The sequence below is a fragment of the Xiphophorus maculatus genome, chromosome 2 (assembly GCF_002775205.1).
Source record: "Xiphophorus maculatus strain JP 163 A chromosome 2, X_maculatus-5.0-male, whole genome shotgun sequence".
NCBI classification, from domain to species: domain Eukaryota; kingdom Metazoa; phylum Chordata; class Actinopteri; order Cyprinodontiformes; family Poeciliidae; genus Xiphophorus; species Xiphophorus maculatus.
The window spans coordinates 9873961-9900754 of NC_036444.1; the positions used below are offsets into that span (position 1 = coordinate 9873961).

A 26794-nucleotide genomic window follows, 5' to 3' on the forward strand; every position below is an offset into this window, starting at 1 on the left:
TATTTATAGAAAATCTGTTTATTACAAAAAATTCAAGATCGAGTCATTGAGCTCGAAAAATTAAAAATATCAATTTACAACAGTCACAACACAGAAAACATTTCACTAGCAGTACAGAATTACAATGTACAGTTCTTACATTAACCAGCTGTGTTACAAAACTTTAAACTCACTGAATATTTGAGAAATTGAGAACAAAACCCCACTTAGCTTATGTGAGAGTAGGTTGGCTTTAAAAATGGCCGCTGGTTGCTTTGAGGCGTTGGGGCAGACAGGAATCCTATTTTTTTGCCTGCTGCAGAAGTCGTAGACCCCCGACCCAAACTCTGGGAGCCACCCCTGGAGCCAGAGGACGATTTATTGTAGCTATAGCCACGACTAAAATACACAGCGACAAAGAAAAGAGAAAAAACAGACATCAGAAAAGGAAACTTTATTGCCCTCCCCCAAACAGATTGCAACTACTTTTAGCTTTTTTGTCACATGTGAAGTGTTTCAGATCATCAAATAATAATCAAACAGAGATAAGCAGAGGGGATGATGGTGGTGATGGCGGTAGGAGTTCATCCTGCAATTGGTAGATTGCCGGTTCGATTCACTCCGCCATTGTCATTGCCTGGTGGTCATCATTTCAGACTGTGAATACCTTTATCCAAACCAACCAAATTTGAAGGTAGATGGACTACTACTTTCCATATTTAATTGGGTTATCTTGATAAATATAAAAAATATAAATATTAAATTTGTCTGATGATCTGAAATTTTTAAAATGAAGGAAAAAAAAACACAGAAGAAACCTGGGAGGTGGTGATTACTTTTTCACAGAGCCGATGGTAATGAAACTATGACTCTACATACCCTTTAGAGGAATAGCCTTGGTTGCCGTATGCTTTCATCTTCTTAGAATACTTGAAGAATGGAGCTTTTTTCCTCTTTTGTCCCTGAGCAGGCTGGTTGCTGAAATAAGTTGAGGACTCCGTATCGTCATCTTCTGTGCGTCTTGTGTCTATCCAGCCATTTCCAGCACTTTCAGTCTGCTCATCCACTACAGAGAAAAAAATAATAATAATCACAACAGTGTATACCACACACATGCATGTAAAAAAAATCTTGTAATACTGAAGATGCATATCCTCCTACCAGGTAGCTGCCATTCAGAGTATTTCTGAAGAACCTTAATGACTTCAGCTCCATACTTCTCCAGTTTGTCCTCCGTCACTCCATCAATTTGTAAAAGAGCCTCCGGATCGGAAGAAAGTTTCTCTGGACGTGGGAAAGAAGAAAGTTATTAAATTCACTTCAAATCAATTTATCTGATACACAGTCTGAGAAATTACCAGATATCTTCTTCAAGGTAGCAGTGGAGAAGATGTTGTAATAGTGAAGGCCAAACGCTTTGCCCAGCTGCTTGCACAGATCTATCAGCTCCTTCAGACAATTCTGAACCATTTCCTCTCTCTTGGAGATGCTCTTCACAGCAGCTCTCTGCTTCCTGATGCTGGACGCGCTCTCTGTCTCATAGAACTCCACCTAAATGAGACCAATATGGAAGACTGTTGATTTATTCCTCAATAAATAAGACAACAAAACAAAAAAGTCACACTTTGTCCTAAATCTGCAAAGTCCATTTGGGCACCGAAATGTAGCAATTACCTAAGATGAGTTAATACTGAAATCTGAAACGATGTAATTAGTATAACCAACTTAAAATGGATGTATTTTTAACATATAACAAAATAAAACATGCCTCTTCAAAACAGAAAGGCACTATCACACAGTATTTGAATGAGCGTGTAGTGCAACTAACAGTGCAGAATGATTGTTTACTGTTGTAAACAGAAATCTGGCAATTTCCATGAAAAAGACTTTTTGAAATTGTATTTTTGGTCACCTGTTGGCAACGCAAAAAAGGATTGACTGAGCACTCATACAAGAGAGTTAGCTATGTATCTCAGATTATGTGTTTTAATTATTTATGACACAATAGTAATATTGGCTTCCTGGAAGGAACAACCCAAGGCTCAGGGATGAAGACAACACAGCTTCATCAGGAACGGTCAGCTACGTCAGACTGTTCCAGCTTTGCAGCAACAAATCCTTTTGCTGCAGTTTTTATTTTGTCATACCCTTATCAGTACAAAACATCAGCTGGCATCCTTAGATTATTTTGTTACATAAGTCAATAACTGTTTTCTCCTCATGTTCCTCCTGTAAGTTTACTCAAAATAATTATCTGCAGCAGCAAATACTTAACAATATCTCACCACACTATCCAAGTGAAGGTTTTTTTTTTCCTGGACAGTCTCTTTCAAATTGTTATGCTATTAGTTTAAAAAAATCAAGCCTCTCCTTAAAAAAATTTCCTAATCAGCTCTGTTGTGTAACTTGACAGGTGACCAGTTACCTCCATGTGACCAGACAGTATGTTCATTGCTTTGGGTCCAGCAGAAATGTAAGATACCGCTTGGCCATTGTTGGTGATGTAGAGATCTTCGACCAGAACATTATCTAAAACCAGTTTCTTGAAGAGACGGTCTGCATTGTGGCGAGAGTAAGCAGCTCCCATCCCAAACATTCCTGTCTGTATTTTGGCAGATTTAGCCCCTGGAGAAGATATGTTTCAAAACATGAGGTGTATAGTAAATATTGGACTTTTTTTAGTACTAGTTTTATAGAAGGGAATAAAAGCGTTTACCTATGAATATGTCCACGAGCATGTTTAGTGTCAGTCGGTTTTGCTGGGGTGTCTTTCCAAACCTTGCTCCAACTTTCTCACAGTTCTCCTCAACAAACCTCACAATCTTCTTCACATCATCAGTCACCTTCCTCAGTTTATATTCCTGCATAAAAAAAAAGAACAACATTCAATCATTTGGGTCAAGGATGGGTCAGGTTTTCAAACCAATCTCAACAGGAAAAAAAAAGGTTCTTACATTGGGTTTGGCGCAGTTATCACAGCTGACGTCCGGATGGTCTTTACAGAAGTTTCTGTTGAACTTCAGTTCTCCAAAGTAGGCGAGAAGTTGAATCCTTCTGCACTCCATCACGTTCTCACAGAAGTGCACCATGCTGTGGAGGTTGTTGTAATGAGTCGTCTTGGAGTGTTTGTTGCCTTCTTGGTCCACTGTGATGACAAAAGAACAACCAGAAACTACTAAAAGGGAGAACATTACAAATCTCCCTCAAAACTAAGAGATATTTAAAACAACAGTTTCAGTACTATTTGGAACCATGAATTGACGATATTTATTTTGCAACAAGTTGGCATGGATGGTTAATCAAACCATAAGTAGAAATAACAGTATCAAATTTGGATCTATTACAACCAATATTCCCAATACTAATAAGGAACCTAGTTCCATATTACAAGTATCATATTATATAATATAGATTTCTTTTTGGCTTAAGTTTTGGAGTGCTCATTTTGTGGAATACCGTCCCCTGTTTGGCATTTAGGTGCTTGTACAGTAACACAAGTATAATAATCTATTAAATTGTTATTTGTCAGCCTATCTGCAACTGGTTTCTTTACGGACATGCAGAACATATAGCGTGTCAATTATAGTTTTTTAAAAATATTGGGAATTTTTAAAGTGAGATTCTGAGATGTTGTCATCTCTTATTTGTAGTAGAAATACGTCATGTCGCCACAGGCTTGGAGCACATGACAGAAAATAATTCAGAAACCGTCAAATGTTTTAGTGAAGTTCTGAGACTGATTATTTAAAACTCTGTTCTAATCTTGATTCTGGTAACCAGTTCATGCCTCATAATTAATATAGTTTTATTTTTATTATTTTTTGTTACATACTGCTAATGATCCTTTTGATGCGGTGGACATCAGTATAGGAATAAAAGAGAATGCAGTGGGAGATCTCTCCATCTCTGCCGGCTCTTCCGGACTCCTGGTAGTAACCCTCCATTGATTTAGGCAGACTGGCGTGGATCACGTAGCGCACATCAGGTTTGTCTATACCCATACCAAAGGCTATTGTGGCACAAATGACCTGGAGGACAAAAGAACAAACAAACCTAATCAATAGGAAACCTCTGCATCCATCAGCAGGTGAGTTAGCAGTTCCCAAATCTTTTAACATTTAACTGGGAATCTTCATGAGTTGTGATCTAACCTGGCAACCGTCCTGATTGATCCATTTGCTCTGCACATATTCTCTGTTGCCATCGCTCAGTCCGGCATGATACGACAATGCCTGTATCCCTGCTCTCTTCAGACTCTCTGCCAAGGCATCGCAGTCATTACGAGACAGGCAGTATACAATGCCAGAGTCTCCTGCCAGAATGAAAAAAAGGAAACAAAACATGAAAAGTGCTGTTATATATTTCAGCAAAACTGGAGTAATGATAGTACAAAGTAATAGAAACATTACTTCTATACTGACAAAAAATCCTGTCTTTACAGCCAGACAACTTTTTTCCTCCTCAGTAGACTGCTATTGCTGCCCTCAAGTCTTCACATACAGTTGAATTTTTAACCTTGCAGTAACAACAGCGTTCCAAAAATAGCGCCAGGATCGGAAAATGACTGAATTATTTACGTGGGTAGTGCTTCTTGATCCAGCTGATGCAGTCCTCGTCAACCTTTTTGGGTTTCTTGGGCAAAACGGCGTACTTGAGGTTTGTTCTGTTGAAACTCATGGTAAATCTGAAAAACAAACAGAAAGAATGCAGTCACTCCTGGCTATCTGAGGTCGGCGTTCAGAATTGCCGCCATAAATAAGTGATGCGGTCTGAAAGATACACATACACTTGTGGTTTACTCATGTTTAGCTGGTTGAGGATGTCTTTCTGCACACGGGGGGTGGCGGTAGCGGTCAGGGCCATCATTGGTATGTTGGGAAACTTCTGACGCAGTTCATGCAACTTCTTGTAGTCTGGACGGAAATCATGACCCCACTGAAAAACATAGGGATAATTTTACGGTTCATTAAGGTTGATTAAAAAATGTAAGCATAGTTGTCTGTACACACACAAGTGCAACAACATACCTGACTGACACAATGTGCCTCATCAATGACAAAGCGGGCTAGAAGGCCTCGCTCATAGAGGTTCTGCAGAGCAGAGATCAACCTGTTGCTTGCACTCACCTTAAAGGAAAAAGAAAACCACCAAACTTATATATAAATAAAATGTTAGATTTTACAAACACAAATCACTAAAACTCACCTTTTCAGGTGTGGCATACAGCAGTTTAATGATTGGGTCTTTGCGGGAGAGCTGCATATAAATCCTTCCTGCCTCACTGTCACTTTTATCACCAGACAGACTTGTTGCTGGAATCTGAAATTTAGGTAGAAGTTAATTTCTTTATATTTTATTGCGTGTGGTGAAGTAAACTAAATATTACAACAACTTATCTAATCTTATATTCAATGCAAAAAAAAAGAATGACTAAGCAAAGAATGAATGAGGAAAAAATGAGGAAAAAAAAAATAAAAATCACAAAAATGTAACTTTATCGTTTGGTTAACATTCCTTCCAGCTGAGCAATGAGTTTAATCACCTTATGCCAACAGCTTCCATACACAACATTCAACTGGTGCCTGACAAACATACTCACATCTAGAGTGGTGAGTTTCTGGATCTGGTCAACAATAAGCGACTTAAGTGGAGAAACAACAACAGTCACTCCAGATGAGAGACAGGCAGGCAGCTGGTAGCACAAACTTTTACCCCCTCCTATAAAAAGCACACCAAGGTGAGAAAAGAGGTTATTTTTCACATAGATTTGTTAGATTAATTGAAAACAATTGGGACAGGATGCTAAAAATGCAGCAGATTGTTATTGTTGACATCCAGATTTTTGGAATAAATGCCAGAGACAACATTCTTTCAAAAATGGTAACCAAAAGAATTTGCCACTATATGAACTAAATTAAAACACTAACAAGGCAAACAACAGTTCACCTTACTAGAAATGGGTTACATTTTAAGGGTGAGGCTTGTTAAATATAACAGAAGTTTGCTTAAACCAACCTGTTGGCATCAAAACAAATGCATCTTCTCTCAGCAAAGTGGCATTAATTGCTTCCAGCTGATTAAATCTGAACTGATGGAGTCCAAAACGTTTATGAAAAATCTTCATCATCTCCTGCGAATGAGGGAAGTCAAAGCCTCGGAAGCGATCGTGAGCCGGGTTTTTGAAGTTGGGCTCTAAAAAATGCGAGAAAGAAAAATAATCTGTAAAACTGAATCAATGTTAAATAAGAACATATGCAGTGTCCTGTAAAAAATAAAGATTATATAATATTGGATTAGTGCAACATGACATATTACAGTTTCTTGAGAGGTTGATAAAAATACTTCTCCAGTGTAATTTACTGCCATCTAGTGACCAAATGTAAAACTACTGCCTCTAATATTTTTGGGAAAGAAAGAAAATTGTTTTTCCAAGTGAAAATATTCACATATTTCATTTGAAATACTGGTTGCATTTTGCCTTGCCTGGTGAATAAATCTTCTGAGGTTTTGGAGCAGAAACAGGAGTCGCTGGTTTCTTGTCCCATGGCGGCTTGTTTGGTCCTCCTTTTGTCACAGCAGCACATGTAGTGTTTGGGTTTTCACTCAACGTAGACGAAGTTGGAGGTTCATCAAAGTAATCAGGGATGTCAGAATCATTAAAGTCATCTATATCAAAATCGTCAACATCAAAGTCGTCTGCTTCAAAGTCTGTGGTAATTGCATGTGTTGGGGTTTTGGATTTGAGTTGCTCATCTTCCAATTTCTTGGCAGAGAAGAAAGGATCAGTATCATTAACATCAGAGCTTGTTTTCTCTGAGAGACTAAAATGTGGTTTTGTGAAACTTTGGGCTGATGGAGAGTCACAAATACTGCTTTCCGTCTTATTCCCGGGCTTTAAACTGGCACTGTCCAAGTAATCAGAGTCATAGTCCACAGAGATTACTGACAATCTTTGGGAATTCAGAGGTTTCTTAGTGTCCAAAAAGAGGGAACTGCTGGGAGACGTCAGACTAGATGCACTACAACTGGAAAAAGTTTCTTTGTAGCTGGTGTCAGAAATCACTGTGCTGTCCGGCTGCGGCATGCGCAAAGAATCAACCCCACAAGCAAGAATCCTTTTCCTGTAAGAAAAAAGGGAATGACTGCAGTCACACTTAGATTCAACCAAATAAGACATTAGCACATCTTCTGCTGAGTATAAGTGAACAAACCTATAAGCCCTCTTTAGCAAAAGTTCATTCCCACAGGTCAAAGCTATCAGTTCATGTTCGGGGATGGAATCAACCAGAGTACAGATGGACTCCATAATGCTGAAGAGTTGTTCCTCTGCAGGAATGAAAGAGATAAAACTGAGTACAAAAACTTTAAAAAGAAACAGAAAAGGCAAACAGAAAAGCAAGTAAATCAAACTCACTTGTTTTGTCACTGGAGAGGTTATTAGAAGGTTCAAGCAGAGTTGCAGCAGGGATGTTTGATTGGAAAAGTTTGTCTCTGCTCTGTACAATGCCTGAGTGAGTTCTTCTATAAAAAAAAAAGAAAAAAAACATTTTGCTGAATTTTATGAGACCTCAGGTCTGTTCCACATGCAGATGAATGGATTCAATAAGAGGGTTTAAGAAAGTCAACAATTGAATCTTGATTACCGTAAATGTATCTACTCTAAGAATATTCTCTAAAACAATAATTATTAAAGTAGATTTAAATTACTATTTTCTGTTTTCCCCCAAAACGTGTATTCAAAACTAAGAAGCATTTAAAAACTGAAGCAATTTACAAGATTTTTTTCAGTGTTCAGTAGAACAGAAGAAAAACTTTTTGTATAAATACACGTCTTTGTTGTCAAAATTACCTACCTTATCATATTAAAATTAACTCTATTCTCAATCCCATGTATGTGAGGGTGGATGAACACATAGATCAGTAGATCAATAAATGGATTCACAAACACAATGGTAAAAATATATGAAAGGATGGTCAAATGGACAGATGAACATATGGGTAGACAAGAAAATGAAATAAAGAATGGACAGAAATATTTTTCTTTACTTATCCAACCTTGGAAATCTTCCATTCAAATTTTATAGCAGGAACTCTATTTCAATAGCTGTGTGACATGATATTTGCCCACCTTGTCTCTGCTGAAGAAGGCCTATAAAAAGTCTCATCAGGAGGAGGTGAATCAGGAATATAATCCACATCTTCCTTGGGTTCAGAGTTGTCATTTAGCTTGATCACTTTAGGATCAATCCATTTTGCCTTTTCATCTGAGAAGCACAAAAAGTATCTCACTGTGACCCGTTGTATTTTAGTTTTTATTAGGACTATGTCGGCTGTCCATATTCAAACGTTATAAACCAGAACGCCATTTACCTGTTTTATCTTTTAAAGGTTCAGACATGGTGCTGATCTCCTCATCGCTATCACTCAACACAGATGTCACATGTGGAGGAGGACAGCGCCTTCTGGTCCTTTTAACAGGAGTATCTTCCACTTCATCGTCTGGAAGCCCATCAACTAAACTAGGTTCTAATGAGACTGCTGTTTTACCAACACCGGGTTCCGGTTCTTCTTTCTCCATACAAGATTGTTCTCTGTTCTTCTTGCTTAACTCCGATTTTAAATGACCGTGGCTTTGTTTTCCAGTAAACTCTGGAAATTCTTCATCTGAGGATGACACTGTCTTGGTGACCCGTACTGATTTCTCTGAGCAGAGGGAGTCGTTTTTTGTTTTGGTAGGTGTTTCAAAGTCTTGAAAATCATCCCAGTCGTCAAAAGGTAAATCAGATAAATCTAATCCTGTGGAGCTGTTTCCTTTCCCACCACAGGAGGACGGGTTGTCGGGTTTAGCAGGAGCAGCAATCACCTTACCGCCAGTATCTGCTGGGGGTGCCTGACATGCTGAAGTGGAGTTACCTGCTAGGCTGAAATTGGACTTGGAATTTGTACTTGGAGAGAAGAAGTTGTTGATTTTGGATTTCTGAGTCCTTTCAAGCTTGTTTGAAAATGTTAAAGAAGATTTAGTCAATAAACTGTTCCCCTGCACATTCACGTTCCTGTTTGCCAAAATGTTTGGACTGTTTACCTTTGTTGGGTACTCCACTTTAGTTGTACCCGATGAAGATTGTTTTTTGAACGAGAAAGCCCTGAAAGTGCAAACATATAATAAATTCAAAAAGGAGATACAGATACAGGGGGAATATCGTGTGTCATTTTTTTTAAATCAAGCTTTAAGAACTGAAAACTATATGAAGACAATTATCTTCTTCGTTTTAGGTATGTTTTTCATGCAGCTTTTCTTTGTGTTAAATTCTTTACATTTCTATCTTCAGACCTACTGATAGTTGATATGCTTTAAGGGTTTATTTTGTCACTTTTATGGGACTGCTGATTTTTAAATTCAGCACGGCATTTTTGAAGCACGTGTACATATAATTTGTAATTGCTTTGGTAGAAGCTGCAGATTTAGCTCTCCAGAAATTGGTAATAACTTGACTGTTATTATCTTTATCTCAACTTTAACATTTTAATTTAAAGTGGGAAAACCTAGTTCTAAATACCCCCTTGCTACAGTTTAAAACGGATAAGCATGCATTTTCCGATAAAATAAAGTGAAATGACTGCTATGATACAAGCTAGCACTGTTGATAGCTCACACGTTAGCTTTTTTTTTTCTTTTCGCTTTTTGCTGTTAAGGAACAGCACTTACCCCGTTTTAGGTTTAGCCAGAGACAGCTTGCTGTGAGCAGCGTTGTTGTGCCTCGCCAGCTGTTCCTTCAAATTATTTTGAGGCAGACTGGACATTGTTGTTGTGAAGCTGAGGTAACCTATGCTAGCTGAGGGGCTACAAGACTTCTGGTCAAGAAACTGCACTCAGTTTCCAAAACATTGCTCGCGACACCGGACGGGAGCACGTGCGTTTAGTTCTTCCAACCGCTGGTTTGCAAATCTTAAAGTGCATTAAAGTGGCGCAAAAGTTTGAGCTTCTCTTGGACCAGGAACTCAGCAAAACACTGGATTTTGCGCCGAATCAATAAAACAAATTCTCATTGGCTGAAGATAAGCGCGAAAGAGCATTCTGGGAAATGTAGTCTGTAGGTGTGTAATATATCGCTGTAATATATGAGGGCCAATTTTAACAATTAAAATGACTTTCAGTAATTTGGAAATCACACATTTCAAGAATTAAAAGCCAAGTCTGGGTGATCTCCATTGATGGTTGAAATGTAAAAATCTTTCACCAGGCTTATATAAAAGGATGATTTAAATGAGCTTCTCATTTAGAAAATCAATTCAGTTTATTTAGTGCCAATTCACAGCAGCTCATCTCAAGCCACTTTTCAGAAAAAAAGATACAATTCATTTCAATTCAATCACATAAATTCCAATTAATCCTAGTTATTAGCAGTGCATTAAACTTTATTATTCAAATCAGATTAGAAAGTTTTCTATCAAAGGGCATCTAGCAGGTAGCATCGAGTGATTGTCTTGCAACATTCCTCCTGGATGAGCATGTAGCGACAGCAGACCATCACTTACGTTTTGCAGTTGACTCTACAGCAATCCACAAAAGCAATTTTCAAATTATATATATTTTTTACCCAGGGAAATCGCTACCCAAGCCAATTTGGCACTATATAAAAAAGTACTTTCCGTCTGAACTGCATGACAAGGTTGTACCAAACTGCTATCAACTGTTATGGTAAAAGCCTACCCAGTCTAAAATCTTGATGATTTAATTGGTATCTTGACATAAATTAGTTAATTTTTTTCATAATCTGACATTATTTATCTCACCAGGGTAGTGGATTCAGTTAAACTAAAATTTAACATCTTTATGGCTATTGGAGGTACACTGATTTATCTTATTTTCTTTCTTTGCAGAAAGGCATTATTACATGTTTAACTGAAATGTCTTAAAATTATGCACCAACATCTAAACTGGCAATTCTTGAAAAACTAATTTCCTGTCATATCTGGGAAAGCTCTTGGCACCTGCAATAAACTGGTTAAAGAAACACACACACAAGTTAAAAATATTTTATTTTTGAGTTTGATGTATGAAACAATAAACAACAATGTGATCATCTCAGGTATCACAATTGCACATAAATCTAAATATGATTCAATCCATCACATAGTAATGGCTTAGTAGAGATTAAAACTCTTCAATCAAAAACAGAAAATAGCATTTTATTGCTATGGTTAAAAAATTGCTCACTGTGCCTTCATTTTGTGAGACATGTAATTTTGTAAGACATGATCATGTAATAAGGTCACACCACCGGAAAAGATGAGCAGCCAGCGAGTCCACACATATTCTTTCCCCTTTCAATAAGGAAGTACCTGTGAGGGCAAAAAGTTGTTATTTTTGTAGGCCTGCACTGATATTTTTGGACTGTGTAACTGAAAAAAGAGGTTTACCCGTCTATGCCCCAATAAGGTCCCCATGAGTTCTTCACTATCCAGTAGGGGGTACCGTTCTCTTGTCCATACCCAACAGCTAGCACAGCATGATTCACCTTATCTGTTGTATTGTGGCATGTAGTGCTGGAAACAGTAACAGACCAAAAGTGACATGTGACTTTTTTACTCATGACTGATTGTATAGGAAATGAGGAATTGAAACTATAATAATAACTTCTGTTTACATAAAAGTCCTATGTTTTAGTACTAAGAACTTAAAGTCAAATAGAAAATTCTCAACATTGAAATGTAAACCTAAACAGCAGATGTATGAATTTAGCTTTGCATTTTACTCATTTGTGAGAAAATTTAAGACACAAATTTTGATCTACTCTAATTACAGAAAATATCAATATATATAGCTTAATCACAAAGATATATGTTTTTCATGTTAAGTTTTAACAACTTCCATGTCGACATTTGCTCTCACCTGGTGTACACACCCTGGTGGTAATGCATGAAGTCACTGGTTACCTCAAAGGCGAAACTAACAGGATTCAGAGTACCGACAGCATCAACCATTCCCATCTCGTCGTACTGAGAAACAACAGTAAACCTTTTTATCTTCCTTCACTTTCAGAAAGATTTTTTTTTTAAATCATGCCGATGGTCACTTACCGCTGTTATGTTCCTCACTTCCTTCACAAAAGCAGCAGCCATGGATGGCTTATAATAACATACACCCTCCTTAAATAATCCAAGAGAAAACATTACATCATATCATTATAGGGGCCTTTAACATTCAGCATTTAGAATGGCTGAAAAATTACCACAGATGTGTATGGGTAATCCTTCTCTGTCATCAGCCCCTTGTTGTACATGATGTACTCAAATGCTTGACTGGGAAGACCGCTAGGGGACAAATACAGGTCTCGATTATAGAGAGATGACTGATGCAAGGAACGCATTAAAAGTGGATGGTAACATGCTAGCACATACCCTTTACATCCATGGTTGTTGAAATCCTGGGCGCAGTCTACCAGCTGCTGTTCTGACTGAATCATATCAGAATCAGTATTAGATCACTACAGTCATTTCTGGGAACAAGAATATAAGTTTTGGCAACAGAGTAAAAGTATGTCACCAGAGGCAGGAGCTTCCCAGTGGAGATTGCAGTAACGGACTCCAAACAGCCAGTTGTGGAAAAAGTCCAGCAACTTCCACATGGCCCCTGAAATGTAATAATTAATAACAAACCAAAAAAAGAAGAAAAAGCTCACTGATGTCACATACATAGCTCATATTTATGGGCTATATATTTACAAATCTGGTCTAAATAAAGAAGAATGAAAGCCATTTTTTGTGGGTGTTGTTTTGGATGTGTTGTTATTTTGTATATTGTATGGGTATTGAGATGAAGGGTGTGAAATTCAGAGTGCTACTGCATCAGGTAGGAACTGTCAGAGAGCTGTATTAGAAGTAACATCACTTTCTTATTTTTATTTCCCATTCTTAATAACTGTCTCATTATCTTGGGCTGGAAGTTTAATTAGCTCATCATATTAGCTGAATTAATTTGACTTCAGGTCAGACTGGAATCACTCCAAGCTGATATCAGTGAGTAGTAATCAATTCCCTAACAATGGTGATAACATGGAGCTACATATCTCATCTCAGAGGTGTGACTTTGTTTACTGGAACATCATTCGCTTAAAGCAGCTTATCTTCCAGTACCATTTAAGTTCGAGGCTGATCTACAATTGTGCAATAAATGTATAATAAATGCACTTCAAAAATAATTTGTTTAAAAAAAACACAAGAAATAACAAAGAAAACAAAATTGCGCAAGAATTAGAAATTACTACTATAGTTAATAAACATAAAGGAAAGTAAAGGTATGAGTCTCCCCTGTTAAGTTTAAAGTTTCATGTTACGTTAAAATGCTATGTGACACTAAATATCCAAATATCAGGGTATTTTGACAGTAATGGGAGCTGTGGGTTGTTCATGTGTTCAAGAAAAGCTCAGTTTTTACATGTTAGTGTCTCCTTTGCAGATATCAAAACTTTGTGCAAGTACAAAGTGCGCTATTTCTATATAAATGGAGAAAAAACCTATTTAAAAAAAATGCTATATTGTGAGCGAATGAATTTAACTTCACCTGATTCTTTACTGGTGTTATATAATCCCCCTTCTTTCTCCAGTCAATGGAGTCTGGATGTGGTCCATTACTGCTGAAGTAGTTCCCCTTAGTGGCAGAGCAGTTCTGAAAATTGCAATAGGCCAACAGGTTAATGTGGTGACAAAGAAAATCCAACACACAAGTTCTTTGTGAACAAAGTTTGGTGCCAATGACATTACCTGTGGCTCAGACAAGAGGAAAGACTTTCGGAACTCTTTGAATGTCATGTCCGAAAATTGGTTGAGTCCCACTTTATAGAGAGATTAGAAAAACATAGTTTAGAAGGGTGTCAAATAATAGAATTAATGACATTAATGGAAAAAAAAAAAAACTAATCCTACTTGTGAACGAGTGATTCCCTTCATTATGTTTGTCAATCCTCCTCTTGTTCTCTGTGAATATTTGCAGTCTTTGGTAGTACTCCTCGAAGTCGTATGCTTTGTTGTACTGTACATGCGAAGTTTCCTGTCAGTGCTGCACTGATTTTTCACCTCAGGTAACTTCCGTGTAACATTGCACATAGAAAACTTTCAGCAGGAAGAAAAAAAAATGTAAACAGACCCACCTGTGCCATCCATGATTTGAAACGAAACTCGTCTGAAAAGTAATACAGAGCATTAAAATGCGTCGGGTGCAGAAAATAAACAGTAAAAAGTAACTTGACACCAAGGCGGTATACTGAAAGTGAAACTCTGAAAAAGCGAACAATAAAAGCCACTGAAGCAATAATGTCTTACCTCGTTTAGTCAAGTAAAACGCTGAAGTTAAGGACACGAAGCTAAGTAGAAGCCAAACGCTCGTCATGTTCACTTGTTAGCGCTCCAGCCGGAGGTGAAGGTGGAGAGAAAACAGATGAAGGAGTCACGAGGTGAACGCTGCCCTTCAAGTAACATGAAACATTCAGCAGTTTGTGACGTCAGTTTGTTGTCGGAATAAGGCACCAATAAAAAAAACGCAGCTCCTCCTGCCAATCAGTAACCATGGAGTAGACGAGAGGAGAGGGAGAAGCTCAGCTAACTGACACAGGTATAATGTTCAATCTGCTGCTGAACCATAGCTCAACTAGGGAAGTTGTAATAGCATTGCTATGCTTTAACATAACTTTGTAAATATGAAATGAACAAAGTAGTAAAAGAACACCAAAGTCCAGTCTTTCCTGGTTTCAAGTTGGCCAATTAGGAAAACTGACCAAATCCCCATTTAGTTTTATTCCTCCTACATTTTATTTTCAATTTGCAAGCCTAAATACCGAGAACAAAACCTTTAATAACGTGGTTTCTTTTCATTTTACAGACTACATGCAATTTATTACAGTTATTGATGTAAACCTTTGATCCTGAAAATATTAATACCCCTGGCAAATTTAGGTTTGAAGTATCTTTTACTTCTACCAACATTTTTCGTCTGACTCAAAGTAATTTTGACATTTTGGAGTGGCCCAGCCAGTCACAATATAAACCTAACGGAGAACCTGTGAAAGGAGCTAATGATTAGGGCAATTTAAAGGAGGTTGTTCTGTTCACAAATGTGTTGTGCTCAATAGCAAATATAAACAAATATAAAAAAATAAATGATTCAATGGAAACATGCAAACAGGGTCAATGAAAAACACTTACATACTTTTTCAAAATTGATACTCTTTTTACATTACTTTGTTGTCTTTAGAGATATGCCTATCTCATTGTGTCTTAGAAAAAGAAATTCTTGGTTGAATTGAAACAATATTAAATAGAAATTACTTAATGTTATGCTTCATTGTAACAGAAAGATACAAGGTAGTATCTGGTTTTTCAAGTAGTTTTTACATCGATGATTGAAGTTTATATATTTTGTGTAATTTTTATGGAGTCCGATTCACCTAATTTAGAATCTCAAAGTCTTTCATAAAAAGCGACTCTGCTTTTTAATTTTAAACCGATATTCAACAAAGAAAATGTGTCCTAGTTTTTTTGCTGGACACTCCATATATATTAGCCTTATTACAAAATTGTTTGTGCAGAACTATTAGATCTACAAAAACACTTGAGACAACATAACCCTGAGATAAAATGGATTTATTAACAAGAGGTAATTGGGAAACATATTTTTGCTTATTTGTTGTTATGTTCATCTTCATAATTTTCTTTTTTCATATATATATATATATATATATATATATTTTTTTTTTTTTACAAAACTGGGAATATTTCTTAAGCTGTGGAAACGAAAGGATTGAAAGATAATTTTCATACCACTGGGTATTGCTAACAGCAAAAATGTTTATTTGTTTAAATACCTTATAAGATTATGTGCATGTATAAGTGTATACATTATCATTAAATAGTTCAATTCTGTCTGTGAAGGTGTTGCATGCCTACTACATGAGCCATAAAAGTGTACTGTACATACATAGTAAAAATACATACAGATATTCACAGAATAAGCACTACGTTACTATATTCCTGCTAACAGAAATGATTATAAACAGGATTACAGTATAAATGCAAAACACTTTGAAGTTGTGTCTCTACCTCTAAGTCATGGTTTCAAGACCACACTGTTGTAGCATTTTACGTAGAGCTTGTTTTTGAGAGGGATACACTATTCCACATTGAGAAATATGCCAGCTCGCATGTACAAAATGTACAGCATGTTTCAGTGAAGTGAATTAACAACAAAGTACAAAATACTTCCCCAGGTTCATATAAAGAGCAGGTTCACTCTCTTGTATACTACTACAAAAATAGTGTTTGAATGCTGCAGGCAGAGGTCATTCACATACATTTTATCATAGTTTTTAACAGCAATGCATATAACAGAGTGATATACAGTCACGTTCCACAATCACTGGAACAGCAAGAAGGACAGATTGTCTTTTTAATTACAGAAGAGTAACAACCTTTTACTCTACAGAAGTAAAACCCAAACTTGAAGGTATAACACATAGAACCTTATGTGGTCTTTTAGTGAGTCTTTTAAGAAAAGAAGTTTGAACAAACTGTATAGTTTTGTCAAACCTTTAAGCAACAGAAATCTTTTTTTTTTTAATTTTACCTTAAATCATTCCAATGCATAAGAAAATAAATTTTCTTAATCACTGCAATTTGTCATCCAGCTTTCAGCTGAATTTCTTAATTAAACCAAGATGTTTAAAGAGATTCTGGAGCCCTCATGTAAGAGGGGTAGAACACTTTCCTGGCAAAATTCATACACTTAGTCAATTTCAAGTTAATAAAAACATGTATCTCAGAGCTGAGGTTTGCAAATCCTGGACTGATGACCATTGCAAGCCTTTACAACATTTACCAGACAATAAAACAATTGTGGGATTAAAATCAAAGACAGAAAGAAACTCCATAATCTAACAGATGTTTAATAGTTAAAAAGCATTTATCATGTTTTATAGCCAGAAAATTTACATTTCCATTGGTTTTAAAGGTGTAAAAGTAATTTTTAAAACAACTTTCTGAAAGGTAAAACAAACCCCCTGAGCATAAAAGAAAAACTTACTTCCCTATTCTATTATGACATGCACCTTGAGATATAGCACTCTCAGAGGGTGTAAACAGGTAAATGAGAGGCAGGGGGGAAAAACTTTCTAAGATTTGGCAAATTTGGATTAGTTCAATGGAAGTAGGCACAGTCAGGGAGGATGGATTTTTCCTCAGTCACCAAATATATTCTCTCCATTTGAAACTTGTGTTTTCAGATATAAATCACTAGAAATTCAGATTTAAGAGAAGGAACAATCCAAAACTACGACTAAGGACACAATAATTTATACCTTGGCAATAACAAAAACTTTTAACAGGTAATAAACAGTCTCTTACTTTTAGGTGTCCTCTGTTGGTAGAAAATAATATGTTGAAAACCTCAAAAAAAATTGACAGCTATTTCACTGTAGTTTAGTTAAAGCCTATGTGGAGCAATGTGGAACCTTTGCAATCACTGCATGCTAATATAAACTAGGCTAGTTGCACAGTTTTTTTTGTTTTGTTTTTTTTAGAAACGCATGCCTGTGCACATCAAAATAATATTGTTGATTAGAAGCAGATAAGAAATTGCTATCTGAAAGCTGCCAGAATTTGGGTGTTTCAAATTACATGATTTTGTCTCAATTCACCAATTTTTATTCACTAATACAGTGAATTAAATACATTGTGCTCAGCATAGAGCACCATTATTCCCCCCAGGTTCATGTCTCTGGGCTACTCCCTGTCAGACCACATCTTTTTTTATTTTCCTCCTCAGTTATTAATCTGTCTATAGATGTTTCCCGGGCAAACTCATACTTGAGCTCGAAACTTAGCTATCACATTTTGTTTTGGAAAGCTAATGTGTAATGCACTGAGTGTATGAATTTGGCATTCCAATTTGCCATTATTCCAAGGCAGTTTTTGATCGTGGGCAAATATCACTTTTCTGCTAGTCTTCCTTTCAAAGTTTTTACAAAATTTCTAACTTTCTGTTATGGAAATTAACAAGTAAGTTTCAACTACAAGCCTAAACACAATTGAAAAGTTGTAAAAATAGATGATATATGCCCTTTAATAAAGTCTGCATAATATCTTCTTAAATGTGACGATCTAAAATTGTAGCTGTTTTTGTTTGCATATATTTATTACAAATTAGAAAGAAAAAAACCCCTGTTGTCAGATTTCTCAGTATACCTTTGTCTAACTGACATGTAAGCAATGTTTACATATTCTAACCAGATTTCCAATTCTGGAGGAATATTGTTATTTTATGGTTTAGAACCAGCTTAGAAGTGTCTCTATGCTCAAAACATCCCCAGAGCAAAACCTTATTTTGTGAAATTTGCTAAGAATGACTTTATCATTGATAATACTGTATCTAAAGGAGACCATACATGCTGTGTGATTTCAGCAACCTACTTTTGAATGCCAAATAGGTATTAGGATTAGGATTACTCTAGAAGAAGAAACAAAAATACACAATTCTGTGTACCTTAGAAGTGAGCAGGATGACACGAGCATTTTCAAAATATAACAAATATAAACAAAGCTCCATCTAAATTGCGATCCTGGTTGGTCGGATTAGGTTGATTCACAATAAAAGTCAGTGAAATTGATATAAAACAATTGGGAACCACCAGAGATTAGACTAATGGACATGAATGAAGACACAAATATCTTCCTTTTTTGGTTTGGGAAGCACAGAGACAGAAATGCTTTGGATATCTTGCTGTCATTTCCACTGATCATCGTTCCCTCTTTTAAAATACAATTAGCCTATTTCCTCTGGGTTCTGTTACCTGATTTTTTTTTTTTTTTTTGCAATTCATTTATACAATGCTACATTGGTTGCAGAGAACTTCGATGATCAATAAAACCCAAGCCTGCTGAACAAAGGCCAGCAGCATTAGTGCTCAGAAAGTGCAAATTCGACACAGTATTATATGATGCAAAATAATGTCATTGGTCACTAAGAAACACGGTTGCATGCAACTACAGTGACCTCTATTATTATTATTATTATTATTATTATTATTATTATTATTATTATTATTATTATTATTATTATTATTATTAATAAAATACTCAAACAATTTAAAACAAAGGTCCCTACGGGAGGTGTCAACATGACAACAAAAAATATACACCAAAATGATTTGTGTCATCAAACAACTTTAAACATCTACTGTACAGAAGAACAAATATCTTTACCATGTACAGCTATACAAATGCAAATGTAGATGTTAACTTATATGTAATATTAACAAAGGAAACAAAGTGTGAAGGTCCACTTTCCCCATCAGTTGGGCACTTTAGGCTCAATTCTGAGTGAGGCTTCATACATGCTTTCCTCATCAAGGACAAAGCTCTTGTCCAGTAGGTACTGGGCTACCTGGAACAGACCAAGAAACAGCAAAGGTTTAGGACTGCAACAGGTTAGGTAATATATTTAGGTTCAAAAACAAAAGATCTCTGGCAACCAAATATTTTCTTTGAACAATTACAGAGATATGCATCATTAACACTGCAAAAACTTTTTTTTCCACACTAAATCTAAAAAATACATCAAGATATGCTTGTATCAAAGATCCTAAAAAATAAAAATCAATATGGAGTAAATTCAGTTCATCTTGAGCTTGATAATTACTAGTGTTTAACAAAGAGCTCTTAAAACCATACCATGGTCCATTGCAAAATTTTAACAACAAAATACTTTCTAACACATGCATTTTGGTGCTTTTGTTACCGGACATTTATCGGTTTGAGCATGATTTTTAAAGGCCTATTCCGCTGGTCAAGAGGTGACTACTTCAAAACATTCAGTTATTAAAAGAGGTAGATATTTTTCCGTAGTTACCTTAAATTAGCTTCAATGTATGAATAGATCTTACCAACCAGAATATGTGGCCTTGTCTTATATTCCTCTGGGTTTATTTTGATTATTGCAAAGCCATGGACCTATACCTTTAAAATATCTGCTGCTTTGAAAATACATGCACCTAGCACTCACCATTTAGCCTGGTCCAATGTATTTAGTACTATTACTGTAAATTACAGTGAAAGGCATTTTTTATCCTTGGTGGAAAGGGTAAAAAAAAATCTAAACTACTTCGTCATAATTTGGCAAACTACTAAAGCTAATTCATGCTTGGAACTTGCATATCTAGGCACTTTTCATAACTATGCAACCTCAGAAACTGTCCCCATGTGTTGCAGATTGACACTAAGGTCCCTGGGAACCTGGATAGACTCTCAGTTCCTCTCCACAGTGCTCCGCCTATCAGGCACAAAAGCTCCAAAATAGATGGATTCAGGGCACCTTTAGGTCTCCTTGATTTATAAAAAACTAATTTCATGGATGAAAAGCAACAGTCTCTTATTTACCTTTGGTTGCAGGTCAACCTTATATGCTGTTTGCTGAAACTGCCTGATTTCTCTGATGATGTGAGATATCTATAAAAAGAAAACATGTAAGATGCTACTTTCTGCATGTAGAGAATAAAATTTGCATCTAATGCAACAGAGCCCCAAACATCTCACCATCCTCATCTTTGAGAAGTTGACCAAATTGTCTTCAGTGTAGTTCGGCGTTCCTTCTTCAATGAAAGCCAAATCAGTGAGGTACATCCCCAGATATGGTACACAGGGAGGATCACAGCTAGTGAAAAGAAAACGTATTATCAGCATCCACCTTCTCTACTCGACCCTTTATTCTCTTACTTCAATAGGAGGTGTCTGGACATAACTTACTTCTTCAGAGCTTCTCTCAGGTTTTTGAACCTTCCCTCTGATGAAACCAGCTTTTGGAGCTTGTCAATAAGTGCTTTTGTCTATGAAAAAGAGTGAATAGGAAATGTATTTTATTGACAGAGGTTCAAGGAAAAGTTGCAACAACATCTGCGGAAACTCATACCTGTTTGGAGACTTTTAGCCAGGTCTTCTTGAGGCGAAAAACAGAGCTCCGGTTTAGAGATGAGGTGATTTCAAGCACAGCATTGTAGTTATGCAAACAACGGCAGATGTCAGCCACAGCCACCCATTTCTCTATGACAGCCACTCGAGTGACCAAGTCATCACACCGCAGGATCTCTGTTGCGATCAGGTTGCTTGTCTTCAGAAGAAAGAGAAAGAAAAAATAAGTTTTAGAGTAAATAAAATTAGCTTAAGTGTGTTTATAAAACTTACATCATTGAAATGCTTGGTGGTTCTCATGATGTATGGTGTCTTCTCATTTTTATCATTCTTCATCCAGCCTTGACCGAAGAATTCCCTGAAATACAAAGAACTCAACTTACAGGAGAAACTTGAAAGATGAACCTCGCTTAAATAACTAACAGACTATGTGGTGCATAGGTTACATATGTGTTCAGCTTTACTGTTGCACTTACTCATATGGGATGACTTTAAACACCAGGTGGTCAAGCAGAGTTAGCTGCTCTGCAATTTCCAAGGCAGAGTGGCTCTCAAACGGCTCGGCCTTCCCCCCTCCTACCTAAGTGAGGTAAACAAATGTGAGCATCAGTTAAAATGCAAAACATAAAATAAACCCTGAAAAATATATTTTATTGAAATGTTATTCAAGTGCTTTGTACAGCCACTTTTTACTGCAATCATGGCAACAAGTCTTTTGGGGTGTCTCCACATACTAAAGCCTACTTTGCATCAATTAGCCACTTGATGGCACAGTAAAGCAAATTAATTTCATTGGAGTTTTGGCCCATAAGAGAATTAAAATAGATGAAAAGCTTAAATGTGTCTGAAAGCTTTATCTCACCATCACTAGGGTTTACAGCTGATTTAGGCATAATAAGCTGTTGATTACATTAAAAATAAATCTTTTAACATGTTGAGTAAAGAATAAGCATTCATCTTGTTTGACCAAGCAATGTGTATATACATTTAGACAAATCATGTCCACTTGGCAATTCACAGATGTCTGCAGGGCTTGGAAAGTACAAGGTTTCAAATACAAAGTTTGAAAAAGCTCTATACTGTACAGCCACAGTGGGTTACGGTTTAGGTAATTGATGAAATGCTGTAAAAAGGCTCCAAAATTACAGGTTTCTAATATAAACAATTTGTGAATGCCAAAAGCAATTGACTTCACTCACCAATTGTGTCACATCCTCCATTGTGATCTGGTTGTCACTGTGGTCTTCCTGAGTTAAAGTCCTGACAGAGAAAAAGAAATCAGCTCCAACATTAATTGGGTTTCAACAAAACCATGAACTTTGTTTTTGTCAATTTGTTCAGGTGTGGGATGAAAGAAGACTTTGCTAAGTATTATAAATGAGTATACCAAACCACATAAACAATATATCTCGGAACACTTATCAGAAAACATAAATATATATCGATATATTTTTTGTTAAAAATAAAATCACATAATTAAAATAATAATAGTAATAATTATATATATTTTTTCTGTTTTATTTTTAAAATTATGTGTTTTGGTTGTTTGCTCACCTCATGACCACTGTGTTGCGTTCACAGCATAGGAGTGCTAATGATTATGATATTTGTAATATCTTTTCATTTACTTGCCCATAAATAATCAAATAAAGGATTTATTGTAATTTTTACTTAAGAAATAAACAGATTTAATTGTTAATTAATGAATTAAACCCATTTTAATCCCACAATGTAGCAGCAGTCAGTGATACCTGATGATATTGGCTGCTGCTTTCCTCTCCTGGGTCAGCAGCTCAGGGTCATGCATCACTTCCTCCAGAAAGGCAATGACCTTTGTCTTCAGCTCATTGTTACTCTCAAAGTCCTGAAAAGACATAGAGAACATACGTCCGGATAACTTTACAAAGATCAGTTATTTGGGTCATGATTAAAAAAAAGAGATAGAAAATCGGCATCTAAATGTCTCTGAACAGAGCATTTACCGGAAAGTGTTTGGACACCCAATGCCTCAGTACATTCAGGACTCTGTTGGTTGCTGCTCGTCTGATCACAAACTCCTTGTCACCGTTTCTCTGATCTGTTGGAAACCCTAATGTTCACAAAAAATAAAAATAATAAAAGTTAAAACATCAGGAAAACATCAACAAACCACACAATTATCAATCACTTTAATTCTTTACACTTAATGACAGTTATTATCAGGATGTAAGTGAACTTTGGTTTATATTGTATACAATGAAGTGAGCTAGCAGTGGGTATATGTAGACCAAGCTGCTGTTCAGAGCTTCTTGCTGATCTGGGGCCCCAGGAGTGCTTGAGCAGAACAGTTTGATAAATGCTGTAGTTCAAATTAGCCCTATATTTATGTTAGCAAAGTCATTATTTAACCACTCTGACGCCAGAATTATATTGCTCATATGTGAGCAGGGACCTGGGGATACCTTTCAGACACAAAGTGTTTGTAAAAAGGCCTTGACAAGTATCAAAACAACATCAGTTTTTAAAAAAATATTATTATTATTTTCATTTTAGCAACTTTCCTAAGCCCCCCTGTTCATGCATGTGGTGTATTGTTTTGCTGATGCAATCTGCAAATGGAGTGAAACTTTATAGCTCAAACTTTATAGCTCAAATCACTACTTGTGATTTGACAGGAATGCACTTTGTTCAAAATATATAAAAAGTCATGACACATTCCACTTTTTTCCAAGTATTGTTTTAAAACAATAATTCCTAAACATGTTGGATAGGTGGTGCTCCTTGAGCAGATTTGTATTTATGTTAGAAAGGGAAAATGTGACATTGTTTCAGCCAGCTTATTGGAAAGCAAAGTAGTACTGCTTATCTCTTTTCTATATGCCACAGATGAAAACTCTGGTGATTACAGCATTTTCTTCACATTTTTAAAAACAGTGGTATGTCTTAATTAAGGAAGTTGGCCAATGCCTACTCAAGTAACACATATTTTAGCAACTCAGTAATAGTGAACTAGTAAAAATAGATATCCGGTTTTGGTGAAGTAAAACTTCCCCCAATATTTGCAAAACAAACTACCGGTATATAATATTTTGTTTAAAAAAAAAAAAACCCTGACATGCAGATAAATTTTCTCAAAATAAACATAATGTTGTAAGAGCTAGTTCTACCAAATTGATGTGTATCCTCAATAATGAATGTGTGCTTTGTTTTTCAAGTTGAGACTCTCATTCTGCATAAAACTTTGAGCTTTATTTACATATTATTGCAATTATTGCAGTCACACATTTAAAATCACCTATAAAGTTCAACGTTCGCCAACAAAAAGTCATATCAATTGAATCGGTTTCCAACTAGAAAAACTTTATACCACAAATATTTTCTAAATATTAAAATGCTTATGCCAAGTTGTTGCAAAAGACATTTTGTCACTTTCAAGACTCTATTAGTTTTGTCTGTGAGGACCTGGATCTCCAGTGAATAGCTTCTAGCTTCCATGGGGCGACCCCTTCACACTTACAGCTGAGATATTGTATAAACTTAAGAGTTTAAGATTTGTATTTTTATTTCACCGTCATCTTCATTTTAGCTGTGCAAATAAGAGAAACTGATCTATCAATGAGTAAGGAGCAGCAACAGAAAAATAATGACTTGAACAAGAAAAAAGTCTGGAAAGAGCCTTTTAAGTCAGTTTTACAGTATGTTGATTAATTGTAAAGATTGGAGAACTTTTAATTTGACGTGATTGTGAAACAAAATACTGGAGAGTGCATTCAAACTTAATTTTTTATAGATAGCTCACTGGTTAAAAAGCAGGAATGGAAGAGATGTTAGAGGTGGACAAATGGGCCTAAATGTCCCTGTTCTACCAAATATTTTATAGTCCCATTAAGTCTTACCCTGACCTGACAAGACCGCATACCTGTGCTGGCAAGGGACATCCGCCGATATTTTTCCTTTGTAGGCGTTCCCTCATTGGCTCCAGCTGTGGCAATGGCAAAGGCCGAGGCAGCAGACAAAGCGCTACGATTGTTGTCGAGCTCTCGACATGAGGACATGACCATGCCATTGTTGTAGGAAAACAGAGAAAACTCTACAGACAAAAAAAAAAAATAAATTAACAGGTTCCTGTAGTCAAAATAAATCATTTTCAAACAAGAACTGTTATGTAACTGCATCTTACTAAAAATAACCGAATGTATTCAGACTGCAGAATAACCTGGTGTTGCTTGCACACACCTCCACTAGGGAGCACTAGAGACCGACATAACAGTTTCCCTCTAGACTTTTCTCTTCAAGAGGCTTTGATATTTAAGATGGTTGCTGCTAAATATAGCCAGTAAATATCAGCATAACAGCGAAATCAACAGACTCTCAGCTCTCTGCCCTGTTCGAATCACCAGCTCATACACAGATACAAATCTGCAACCCTGCTCAACAGTTTCACTAAATGTACATGTCGTTGTCCAAGACTTGCTGCTAAAAATCTACCATGCATTTTTTTGGCAATAGATTTATAAGGCGAAAATAATCTTGGTGGCAGCAAAACACTCATCACTGGGGGCGGCAGGGAAAGCACGCTCTTGATGTAGTTGCTATGACACAAGTTTTTCTTAACACCTACTGTAGCCAAGATCTGGTTTTCCCCACATGCTCATGAACCACGAACACATTATGATGTGCAGCGGCTTTATCCCCATTTTCTTCAGATAACATGCAGGTCAAGAATTTTTTTTATCTTTGAAAGTAATTATTGTAGCACTGTAAGTAACTAAAACTGAAAAAAAAATAGTTTAAGGGATAAATTTTGAGTGTTAGGGGAGTGTGCAGTCCAGAAGATTATCTATCATGTTCATGATGTGAGATTATGTCACACTTCTTGTTTTGGACGCAATGTACCTGAGGAGTTTTTGCATTTGATGTTTTTTGGTGTGGTTGGAGACTTGGTGGGAGATGCTTCTGGATCCCCATCATCGCTCTGGTTTTGATCGTTGTCGCTTTCCTCTCGCACAGAAAGATCTGAATAAAGATCAAGGTTTTGATCACATTATAATGTCAATATAAAATCAAAAGAAGCATTTTTCTAGGATTGCCTGCAGCTGACCAACCTTGTTTGCACACTGATGTGTCTTCCACCTTGTCTTTCTTGTCCTCTCCCTCATCAGGGATCTTGCTTGTGATCGGGCTGGACACGTACAGCTTGTTGATGTCCAAGGTAGTCTTACTGAATGGTGACATGGTGGAATACATGCTTGCATAGCCATTGGAGGAGCAGCTGAGGGCAGCCAGGTCAAGAGCTTTGCCCCCAGTGATGATGGGGATGTTGAGAGAGAGCTTGCGTCGGCGGTTGGGGGATGAGTTTTTGGCAATAGCAAGAGGAGGAGGGGAGGAAAACTTCCTGCTTGCTCTGGGAGAGCTCGGAGCCTCTCCATAAAGAAGCTTATTGTTCTGACTGCTGGCAAAGAATAACTCCAGGGACCTGCAATGTGGTTAGCATAAAGAAATATGTTTGTATGATATAGTAGAATTTTATTTAGGTAATAGGCTAACTGAACAAAGAACACTTATGGTACTGGTCAGAAGTTTGCACAAACTTGTATGACATTGGGATATTAGAGTTCCTGTCTTGGCTGAATTGGTAACGTAATAAAAGGATCAAGTCTCACGTGCAGTCAATCATTAACTGTGGCAAATGATAAGCAACTCATTTGTATAAATTATCTCATTGATTTAAAAAATCTGAAGGAGTAATTCGTGTTCTTCCTTATTGACCTTTAATTACATATGTTACAGAAAAGAATGAGAGAAATATACATCTATCCATCCACTGTCTATATCTGCTTATCTATGTAAGTGGGGCAGCTGGTGCCTATCTCCATCGGTCATC

At 36.5% G+C, this 26794-nt stretch overlaps 3 protein-coding genes across 5 annotated transcripts in view; all 3 read right to left on the bottom strand.

Moving 5' to 3' along the window:
- On the bottom strand, positions 1–10011 carry blm (Bloom syndrome RecQ like helicase). 2 transcript variants are annotated; one of them, XM_023326274.1, is made up of 22 exons: positions 9686–10011; positions 9062–9122; positions 8350–8971; positions 8108–8243; positions 7394–7500; positions 7191–7305; positions 6463–7100; positions 5995–6171; positions 5579–5697; positions 5185–5298; positions 5007–5105; positions 4766–4914; positions 4557–4663; positions 4131–4291; positions 3812–4007; positions 2934–3124; positions 2696–2840; positions 2405–2604; positions 1338–1530; positions 1141–1263; positions 859–1045; positions 1–378 (listed from the first exon to the last, which is right to left on the bottom strand). In XM_023326274.1, the coding sequence occupies exons 1-22, from the start codon at positions 9778–9780 to the stop codon at positions 207–209; spliced, it is 4107 nt and encodes a 1368-aa protein (XP_023182042.1). In that variant the 5' UTR covers positions 9781–10011; the 3' UTR covers positions 1–206. The 2 variants fall into 2 exon arrangements, with proteins under 2 accessions (XP_023182042.1, XP_005798332.1); XM_005798275.2 differs by having other exon boundaries at positions 8350–9122.
- A 989-nt stretch (positions 10012–11000) lies between these two features.
- On the bottom strand, positions 11001–14463 carry ctsh (cathepsin H). Its single transcript, XM_005798219.3, has 12 exons — positions 14302–14463; positions 14130–14161; positions 13906–14011; positions 13744–13814; positions 13544–13648; positions 12527–12613; positions 12382–12437; positions 12213–12294; positions 12061–12129; positions 11873–11979; positions 11401–11526; positions 11001–11322 (listed from the first exon to the last, which is right to left on the bottom strand). Exons 1-12 carry the CDS (start codon positions 14366–14368, stop codon positions 11253–11255), a joined length of 978 nt encoding a protein of 325 aa, XP_005798276.1. The 5' UTR covers positions 14369–14463; the 3' UTR covers positions 11001–11252.
- Positions 14464–15802: 1339 nt separating this feature from the next.
- Positions 15803–26794, bottom strand: part of LOC102227154 (ras-specific guanine nucleotide-releasing factor 1) — a 29050-nt gene continuing 18058 nt past the window's right edge. For both annotated transcript variants that reach the window (XM_005798217.2, XM_005798216.2), the window contains 13 exons: positions 26016–26386; positions 25807–25926; positions 24830–25000; positions 22914–23020; positions 22683–22795; positions 22131–22191; positions 21408–21511; positions 21205–21289; positions 20933–21130; positions 20770–20849; positions 20560–20677; positions 20404–20472; positions 15803–19411 (listed from right to left, as the gene is read on the bottom strand). In XM_005798217.2, the coding sequence (XP_005798274.1) occupies positions 19319–19411; positions 20404–20472; positions 20560–20677; positions 20770–20849; positions 20933–21130; positions 21205–21289; positions 21408–21511; positions 22131–22191; positions 22683–22795; positions 22914–23020; positions 24830–25000; positions 25807–25926; positions 26016–26386 (1690 nt within the window). In that variant the 3' untranslated portion in view covers positions 15803–19318. The remainder of the gene's footprint in view (positions 19412–20403; positions 20473–20559; positions 20678–20769; positions 20850–20932; positions 21131–21204; positions 21290–21407; positions 21512–22130; positions 22192–22682; positions 22796–22913; positions 23021–24829; positions 25001–25806; positions 25927–26015; positions 26387–26794) is intronic.